This window comes from Bombus impatiens, unplaced genomic scaffold (assembly GCF_000188095.3).
Source record: "Bombus impatiens unplaced genomic scaffold, BIMP_2.2 scf_0452, whole genome shotgun sequence".
Taxonomy (NCBI): Eukaryota; Metazoa; Arthropoda; class Insecta; order Hymenoptera; family Apidae; genus Bombus; species Bombus impatiens.
Window position 1 is genome coordinate 304,366 of NT_176871.1, and position 10,012 is coordinate 314,377.

The 10,012-nt window shown below is 32.0% G+C and overlaps 3 protein-coding genes across 7 annotated transcripts; 1 reads left to right on the forward strand and 2 right to left on the reverse strand.

Annotated features, from left to right (window-relative positions):
• Nucleotides 1-579: 579 nt before the first annotated feature.
• LOC100749887 (cytochrome c oxidase assembly protein COX15 homolog) lies at nt 580-3,120 on the reverse strand. Of its 4 annotated transcripts, none has more exons than XM_033321448.1 (7): nt 2,920-3,120; nt 2,473-2,623; nt 2,251-2,407; nt 2,018-2,144; nt 1,631-1,763; nt 933-1,557; nt 615-869 (listed from the first exon to the last, which is right to left on the reverse strand). In XM_033321448.1, the coding sequence occupies exons 3-7, from the start codon at nt 2,404-2,406 to the stop codon at nt 615-617; spliced, it is 1,296 nt and encodes a 431-aa protein (XP_033177339.1). In that variant the 5' UTR covers nt 2,407; nt 2,473-2,623; nt 2,920-3,120. The 4 variants fall into 4 exon arrangements, with proteins under 4 accessions (XP_024224253.1, XP_033177339.1, XP_033177338.1 ...); XM_033321447.1 differs by having other exon boundaries at nt 2,861-2,986; XM_012387088.2 differs by lacking the exon at nt 2,920-3,120 and adding an exon at nt 2,709-2,876.
• On the forward strand, nt 2,896-5,567 carry LOC100749414 (xaa-Pro aminopeptidase ApepP). 2 transcript variants are annotated; one of them, XM_012387086.2, is made up of 6 exons: nt 2,896-3,164; nt 3,274-4,432; nt 4,523-4,849; nt 4,918-5,048; nt 5,130-5,305; nt 5,373-5,567. In XM_012387086.2, the coding sequence occupies exons 2-6, from the start codon at nt 3,318-3,320 to the stop codon at nt 5,493-5,495; spliced, it is 1,872 nt and encodes a 623-aa protein (XP_012242509.1). In that variant the 5' UTR covers nt 2,896-3,164; nt 3,274-3,317; the 3' UTR covers nt 5,496-5,567. The 2 variants fall into 2 exon arrangements, with proteins under 2 accessions (XP_012242509.1, XP_024224252.1); XM_024368484.1 differs by having other exon boundaries at nt 4,918-5,305.
• Nucleotides 5,211-6,775, reverse strand: LOC100749533 (PRADC1-like protein). Its single transcript, XM_012387092.3, has 3 exons — nt 6,379-6,775; nt 6,174-6,288; nt 5,211-6,109 (listed from the first exon to the last, which is right to left on the reverse strand). Exons 1-3 carry the CDS (start codon nt 6,459-6,461, stop codon nt 5,678-5,680), a joined length of 630 nt encoding a protein of 209 aa, XP_012242515.3. The 5' UTR covers nt 6,462-6,775; the 3' UTR covers nt 5,211-5,677.
• Nucleotides 6,776-10,012: the final 3,237 nt, after the last annotated feature.

A 10,012-nucleotide genomic window follows, 5' to 3' on the forward strand; every position in this document is an offset into this window, starting at 1 on the left:
ATAAAGCTGAATCCACTGTATTGCTAATCAGAAGTTATAAAACATTTAAAAAAGAAACTTTGGAATGTTAATGAAAATTATTATTACAATTAGATAGCAATTATTGATTAAGCAGGGTTTACACATTTTTTAAACTAATTGAACAAAATAATATTACTTACCAAAGCTGGTTTTTTGAAATTAGGTGCCAGTACTAACATCATTAAATATTTGATATATGCTAAGCATAAGGAAGAACAGTTGATGTTAGTAATGAATTTTTTTAATTTACATGTTAGAGATATAATCGAGTGTAGTCAGATTTGTCAACTACGATCCAAAAACTGTTACAGATACTTGTTTAATATTATTTTTAAAAAGGTATTTATTCGTTTTTTTTTAAACATGAAATTAAAAATATATTTTCAGTAATATAAAAATGCTTAAAATTTCATCGTAATAGATACATTACTTTAAAACAAACACATGTAAATTAATTTTCATGAATATTGATTATTATTGATTATAACTTAACACATTGTCAAATAAAGCATAATGTTGAGAAATTATTGTAGTATTTTTTTGTTAATTTTCAAGCTGTATAAAATAATAAAATGTTGTATAATATTATAAATTTATTTTAAGACATATTTTAAATATTTCAATTCATGAGTCAACCATATCATTGTACTTAAAACAATAAGACTGCCAGATTGATGAGATGCAGCTAATGGTAAGGGCACATGATGTACTAATGTTGAAATTCCTAGTAGTACTTGCAAATAGCCAGCACAGAGCACAGCTACAATAGCTTTTTTTGCATTACCAGGAAGTTTATATTTACGAGATGCAATTGCAATGTAAGTTATTAATGATAAAGTTGTGATACCCTGTAAAAAAAGAGAAAATTTATAGTACCGTATATTAATTTGGCTATTATGCCCAAAACATACCAATATTCTATGATCGAATTGTACAGTAGTTGGATTTTCCGTAAAATTTTTTAGTAGAGGTGATAACGTGAATACATCATCCGGTATCCACTTATTTGCCATTTTCGGAAATGTATTATAAATAAGACCTGCATCCATCCCTGCAACGAAAGCTCCCGACAAAGCAGTAAAAAAGACCAGTCCCTTTGTCGAGTGAACTAACATTCTGAATCTCTTTAGCTTCGACTTCAGATTACTAATATCAACATTTGAATGATCAAGATTTAATTTCTGAGCAGGAACTAAATAATTTAGAGCATTGTACAAAAATCCTGTATATATAATAAATGCCATTCCTAAATGAGCAGCCAAGCGATATTGTGAGACGCGTGGTACATCTGATGGTTCCACGAAACGATCTTCCAAACCCGATTTAACCATGTACCAGCCCATAAGTCCTTGTAAGCCAATTAACGAACCCAAAACAGCTACCCTGATCTTCATGCCTGGTGTTAGCATACCTTTCGTCCAGAAATAAGTTGCTGGAATTATGAATACAGCACCTATCAAACGTCCCCACATTCTATGTAAATATTCCATCCACCAAATACGTTTAAATTCTTCCAACGTCATATTTTGATTATTGCTATAAAGAAATTTGTATAAAATATATATAGTTTGATGTATTATACAATTATTTTATACTATAAAGATCTTACATTTTATATTCAGGAAATTGTTTGTAACGTTCAAATTCTGCATGCCATTGAATTTCAGTAGTAGGCATTTTTTCACCAAGTAATTTCCAAGTAACCATAGATAAACCTGACTCTGTAAGTCTTGTTATACCCCCTGCATAAAAATAAGGAAGGACGAGTAATTATGGTTTTTTCTTTCAATTTCTTTATTTACATATCATACTTTATAAAGGTTTATATATTCATATATTGGTATATTACACATATATATTAATTTGCTATAAATAGTATACTTTTAAAAGTATTTTTTTTATAACTATTATTAAAACTATTTTCCATAGGTCTTATCTACAATTGCTTTTATAATAGTACAAGCACAGTAGTAAAAAAAACAGTAAAAGATTATACCTAGAACAACAGCTACGAAAACCATGCCACTGCAAGTTAAGAGCCATTTGCCTACAGTTTTATTTGATTTTTCAGCTGATTTTGTTGAGAAACCTTTTGCTATGATGCCACCATTTTTAAGTAAATCCTATGATAATATCGCACAAAAATTACTTAAAGTTATATTATTATTATTATTATTATTATTATTATTATTATTTGTACGTTAAATTTATAAAATTAATATGTAGCACCTTATGCAAAATGACATTCCTTCTTATAAGAGTAAGGGTTGAATTTGTAACTGTTGATTTTGGAGTATATGTATATAGATTTTGTTTAATTGGTAGAAATTTTGTTATACCGTTTCTTGTTATCGTTGATATGCAATACCTTGTTAGATACAACATGCTAGAAAAGATCACAAGTTTGCAGTAAATTGTAATATTAACACATAAACATGCAAATATACTTACATTGTTGTGATGTTATATTTTGTATATAAATATAATACTGTTCTTTTATAAGCTAACAACTTTTTCAATTAATATAAACAAGTAGTCATATGTTTTCTATACATTTTTTTAATTTAACATCTTAATGCATATGTATTCCAATGAATTATTACTGAAATTGTAAAAATTGGAGAAAATGACTTTTTAATTTTTGATCATTAGACTATATACTGATAAGCTGATAATGGAAATTTTACTTTATGAATTATCAAGTAAGTTATTGTTACGATAACACCACAAAATTTACGATATCTAATACAGTTTTATTTTAAATTATAAGAATAAAAAATGCTAAATTTATTCTAAAGATAGGAGTAAAAGAATTATGTATTAAATCGGTATTGTTTACCGACAAATATTTATTTTTGTACTTTACTGAATCCTGAAGGGAATCATATCGTTTCTAACCTCGTACTAAACATAATAGTCGATACTTAAAACGTCATACTTTCAAACTTGAAACATCGATATATGCAGTATTCAATTTATATTTTATATTCATAATAAGGAATAAGAATACAATTGTTTGATATTTTTGTAAAATGTTTGATAAGATTATCTTGTTACGATAAGACAAGGTGACATTGTTATTATTCGAAATACATGGGACAAATTAAGTAACATTCACTGTGTATACAATACATATAACAGTCGTAAGTATATTAAATTTTATTTTTAATTGCATCATATTAATTTAAATACACACATAATAATTTAAGAGATTTACATTTATATTAATTAAATAATATTATTTTGTTTCAGTACATCATATATTGATAAAAACTTGTTATAGTATAAACATCAATATGGCACAAAGAAGTGGTGTTACTAAATTAGCTAAGCTTCGAAAATTAATGGAAGCTGTTCAAATAGGTGGTCTTAAAGGGAAAGGTATTCAAGCCTTAGTTGTAAGTTCAGATGATGCACATCAATCAGAATATTTAAGAGAGTATGATAAAAGGATTCGTTTCATAAGTGGTTTCACTGGTTCTTTTGGAACTGCAATTATTACACAAAATAAAGCTATACTGTGGACTGATGGAAGATACTATATGCAAGCTTTAGCAGAATTCGATCCACCAGAGGTATGGACTTTAATGAAAGAAGGTTTATTAGATACTCCAACCAGAGCTGCATGGTTAATTTCTAATCTACCTCCCAAGTCTACTATTGGGGCTGATCCTAATTTAATAAGTTACACAGAATGGGCAGTATTACATACCAGTTTAGCTGCTGCTGGTCATTGTTTGATGCCTCTTGAGGAAAATTTAATTGACAAAGTTTGGGGTGATGAACAACCTGCACCTACAACTAATGTTGTTTTACCTCAGCCATTGCAATTTTCTGGATGTAGTGCAGGAAAAAAAGTGAAAATGTGTAGAGAAGTAATGAACAAAAACAATGTGAAAGTACTTGTAATCTCAGCTTTAGACGAAGTAGCATACATTCTAAATTTAAGAGGATCTGATATACCTTACAACCCTGTTTTCTTTGCATATATCATTCTTACATTAGACGATTTACACTTATTCATTGATAAAAACAAACTTGCAGAGGAAGCTCAGCAACAATTAATTAATGAAGAAGTAAATGCAGTTTATCATCCGTATGGAGATATACATGATTTTTTGAGAAAGATTGCAAGTTCATATGCAAATGATGACAAAATATGGATAAGTAATGGTTCTAGTTATGCTTTACATGCTGACTGTGGAGAAGCAAAAAAGCATACAAAAATTACCCCGATAAGCGTTATGAAAGCAATAAAAAATAATACTGAAATAGAAGGAATGAAAGCGGCGCACGTACGAGATTCAGTTGCACTCATAAAATACTTCGCTTGGTTGGAAGATCAGGTTAAGAATAAGGAAAATACTATCACAGAAATATCTGGAGCGACTCAACTTGAAAAATTTAGACAGTAAGAGAATTTGCATGCAACATTACAAAATTTTGATATAAAAATTACAGTTCTCTCTATTATACATATATAATGTATGTTACCCAAAAGGGAGCAGGAACATTTTATTGGGCTCAGTTTTCCTACAATATCTTCAGTTGGGCCACATGGAGCAATAATTCATTATCTACCAACATCAAAAACAAATGTGCCAATTACAGACAAAGAAATTTATCTTTGCGATTCTGGTGCACAATATCGAGATGGTACCACAGATGTTACAAGAACATTGCACTTTGGTAATCCAACGAGTTTCGAGCGCGAATGTTTTACAAGAGTATTTAAAGGACAATGTCGCCTTTCATCGACCATTTTTCCTTTAATGATACAGGGAAATTATCTCGATACGCTTGCTCGGGAAAATTTATGGAGTGTTGGGTAAATATACCTATTTTGCTTATAAAATGGAAAATATTATTTATTTATACCTAAATGTACAATTACAGTCTTAATTATCTTCACGGTACCGGACATGGAATAGGTTCGTATCTAAATGTTCACGAAGGACCAATTGGTATTTCTTGGAAACCATATCCTGATGATCCAGGTTTACAACCTGGGATGTTTCTATCAAATGGTACAAAGTTAAAGTATTGTTTGTCATTACACGTATATATGTATATTCTAATAATGTCATTAAATGTGGTAAAATTATTAGAACCAGGATACTATGAGGATGAGAAATTTGGCATTAGATTGGAAAATATAGAATTAGTAGTAAAGGCAAACACACCCTACAATCACAAGAATCGTGGCTTTCTTACATTTGAAACTGTTACACTGGTGCCTATACAGACTAAGCTACTTGATGTATCCTTATTAACAGATAATGAGGTATAGATTCGATTTATTTTCTGTATATCAATCGCCTTAAGATAATTGATTGTAAATCTTTTTTCAGATTCAATATCTAAATAATTATCATACAAAATGTTTGAATACTCTAAAACCTCTATTACAAGGGCCAGAAAATGCTCAAGCACTCAAGTGGCTAGAGAGAGAAACTAAATCTCTTATAAAATAATTAATAAATTGTATAAGATTGCATTTCTTAACTTTTACAAGTACAATGCACAATAAATTGTTCATATAATTACTTTGATTACAAGTAATCCTATATTTTTTAGTACTTTTGAAACTCTAATTCTTTGTAAATCAATACGTTTGTTTCATTATATGAAAATCAATGAAAAATCCTATTGATAATCACCAAAACAACGAACGGCGTCGGTGAAAAGAGGTTAAGTTTACTGGGATATTAATTAAGGCAAATGGTTGATTCAATCGTTTTAGAGTTTGCCGGATCATTTTGCCGTTCATACCGCGCAAAAATCCAGCAGGAATGTTTACTGTCTTTGTTGAAGGAATAGTATCGTCGCGTATCATGTCTATATAATAATAGTCAGCCCATATAGAATTGGCTAGTGATCCATCAAAAGAGGATGAGTGATAATCCGCTATGATTACAGCTTTCGCCCCAGCTTCTTCAGCCATTATACTTTTAGCAAAGAAACTACAGTCTCCTCTCTCAACTAATGCAATTCTACCTTTTAATTCTTTGGCATTTTTTGCTACTTGACAGCCATGAGGAGGGTCATTTGGAACTAAAGGGATTCCTTCCTCCAAAAAACTTGCATTCTGTAAATATATATTGCAATATTTGTAATATTTTGATCAATTCTAAAATATTTATAATACTTACAAATGGTGCTCCAAAATCTTTCGCGGGCCTTAATTTATATGTATATTCCAATTCCGGTGGATATATAATTTCAAAAAACACATCCGAACCAATACTTGTATTGATGTAAGAACCTGTAGGGGTGCCATAATAGAATGCCATAGGAAAAATTGTTTAATTACAAATCGTTATCAAGTAACATTTTTATTTATAACCTAATTACTAACCTCCAATACTATTCAATATCCCGATGTTGAAGAGAACAATAATTGGGTAGAAACAAAGCAATTTTGTTCCTGCCATTAACATGGTGCATTCACATTGTTATTAATGACATTACTACGAATATCATAAGAAGCTTAACCCGATTAACATTACGGACAAGTAACAAATCGTTCCACGCGTTACTTGTCGATGCGATAGTACTATAGTACACCGTGACACGCGACGATGCGACTCGATCGAACATACATGCAGTTGCGATATGATTACAATATGATAGATCTGACAATTTAATGCCTCTTCTTGTTTCACGTTTTGGGAGTCACCTAAGCCCCTTACAAGTTTCGTATCACATGCGATATTATCGATTCAATATCAGAATGGTTTAAATTCAAATTAATTTTTCCTATGAAATTTTAAATAACAGAACAGGTTATTTTACATGTAACGGTAGACGAAAGTATAATTTTATACTTCTACAATACTTTAAAAAGAATTATTTCATTGCATACTATCAAAAATCCAATTTACGTGTTCAGTTACAATGTCAATATCAGCTCAAAAAGAAAGGTATTTATATATTGTTCGAACCGCGGAAATTCGAGGAGATTTCGTAAAGAAAAAATAAAGATGCGAGGTTCAGTGATACAAGGCCTTTTTATATGCTGTCTTCGCTTTAGGGGAGAGGTTGGTCTACGTGGAGGAGCAACTTTCCTTTCGATGGTTGCTGATATCAGGGGTAATAATAGGGCTTACGTTCATATACATTGACTGCTAAATACTATTCTGGATTGTTAGTAACTATATCGATAAAACAGCAAGATATCGGTAGGCCACCGTCATAAACGTTAAAACTATTCTGTACTTCGTCGATAATATAATAACTGATGAGTTGTTTGTGATAATTTCCATGTTCGCCGTAAGAAATCGTAGAGGGTGTGAAAAACACTCTAATTTTCTGACGCGTGGGTATTTCACAATCTGACACACAAAGTTCCGTTTGATATCACGTCTATTCTGTTCCTAGTTAATGACAAAATATAACATTATAAGTGTTGAATATTTAAAAATTCACACACATGTACATATGGAAAACAAATTTGTATATTATTTTCGGACACTTGTGCTTTTAACGAATTATCCTCAACGATCGAAAAAAATTGTTATCTATTGATTTCTATAGAAAAGTTTTTATCAACTGTTGATAATTTAAGATAATTTCATTTATCACTCTATAACAATTCATAATAATTCTATATATTTCAGACGATTGTCCATAAAAATAAGAGAAAAAAGTATCAGCAATTGTATTTTTATATGAGAAATAAAATTAAATTTATACACGGTTCGCGTTAAATGGAACCGAAACTACTTCTGCTATCTATTGGCGTATAAATGAACTTTTCACTAGAGATTGATCGAAAAGGAAGTGATATTTTTCTAGATAAACATATTCCTTCGAAATTCTCAGATAAAAGATGTTGTTGAAAGATGTTGTTGAAAAATCGAAACAATCTTTTCGGCTATCGATAAGGTATAAAATTGCAGCGATAAAAAGGAGCGATAATGCGCGCATGCGCGATACTCCACTGCATTTTATGAATGGATGAGCAAAGTGAATGAACAGACGTCAGCTGGGTAGGTTCGGTAAACACACGAACATGTACGCACACATAGAGATACTTGACAACTTCTGACTACCTGTAAAATATAAGGTATATTAGAATCACTTTCTCTGTCGCGTATGTTGAAAGAGTCACTTTTTGGGATATGGAATTGATATTCTTAACAATCGCAAGTGAAATATCATCATGGAATGGCTGATAATAATAAAGCACGTGAAACTGCATAACGCGATTGAACTAAAAGATAAAAAGTATTTACGTTCTCGTATTTCCAAACGTTTTATTAATATTTGTATTTTTTCACGATTTTGAAACAATACGACTGAATCCTATGCCCTGGACAAGAACCGAAATACATACTCGCGTTCGATTTCTTTCACGAGATTCACTTGTGACGTAAATGGTAGAAAGTCGGATAGTAACCGTCTTTTTTTTCTGCTTTTCATTGTGCAGTGGGCTTGAAACAGCAAGTTACACGCGTACGTTTCCCGCCCACGAGTCGCGATCCCGTTCCAATAGTTGCATTGCAGGGCCATAAAAATATTTTAATGAAGCATAAAGCATTCGATATTAAGTCGTAACGTTCGTTCGGCGTTACACTTTTTTTCCTTCAAATTATTTATCGCGATCGAGTCAGCGAAACGGGCTACAGCATTCAGCAAACAGGAAGATCGAGTGGTTGACTCGCAGCCTCCATCATTCGCCAGGGTGAGATTCGAACGGTTTGATTTTATCGGACGTAAATAATCGTGAGATAAAATCATTTGCCATAAATTTTCAATCTCTCCAATTTCTACCTCCGCCTCGCGGAAAGCAAATATGCACGCACGTGGCAGGTGTTATTTGCATCGAGTTCATTGTAAAATCGATTCACAGGAACGGAATCCCATTGACGTTAATGTACTTAGGGAACGGAAAGAGCCGATGACATCGTTGAAACGATGTAATCACTCTAATCGATGTCATGTTAGTATACGACTAATCTCGTTATTAAATCGAGGATTTTTATGATCGTGTACGGAAACTTTCAAGACAATAAATTTCATCGCATAGAATGCGTATAGTATACAAAAATATACTCCTCTTGCAAGTTATAGGACATGTTTATAAAAATTCAATAGGACATTCTTAATGAAATTTTGATATTTCGTCTAGCTTATAAACTCTCTTTTACAAACATTTTTAAAACTCGTTAATACATTAATACCTTATACATAAACCGTTTCCACAGTCGTGTAAAGCAGCACGCTAAATTATTTATATTCTTCGTAACTTTTAACGATCATTTGATATTTTCTACTTTTCAAGTAAATATAACTCTCCTAAGATTATCGAGCGGGGGTGTGTACTACATATTCAAAGTACAGTATCGTATTTATTAAGTGAAGCGAATCTCTGCAAAGATCTTATTCCTCTTTACTTACCTTTGTAACGCTTACTCGCCTCTGATATACCCATGTTTAAATACGTTCCATACGGTTAAACGGTATTAAAAGAAATATGCCAAAAATAATTAAACGAGCCGACATTAATATTACGAGAAACGTAACTACATACTACATATATATATATACATTCTAAACCAAGATCGTCCCTATCGATTGACCTTAAAGCTAATTGCTCATCGATTTGCATCATCCTTCATAAAAATACGTTTCTACATAAATATGCCCAAGCCTATTCATTATCACCCCATCCCCTGGCTCTGGTTAATGCACAAATCAAACGTTACAACGGCGCAGAAAGTGGCCGATAAAAATAAGGAGCGGCGATCAACGTAATTCCTAAAATATCCACGATGAACGTACGAGTCGACTATTTTTACAACACCTTTGCAACCCTCCGTGGTAAGTGGTGGTGGATGGTAGAGGAAGCGCGATCAACTTGCGACGTGCATGTACGTGGTGCAGAGTTTCCTCCCTTTCACGGATAACTTTACCCCTCCGGATTACGACGGCGTCAGAACTTCCCCTTCGTTCCCTCGACTCGGGTGGAGGATGACGGCTGTGAGTG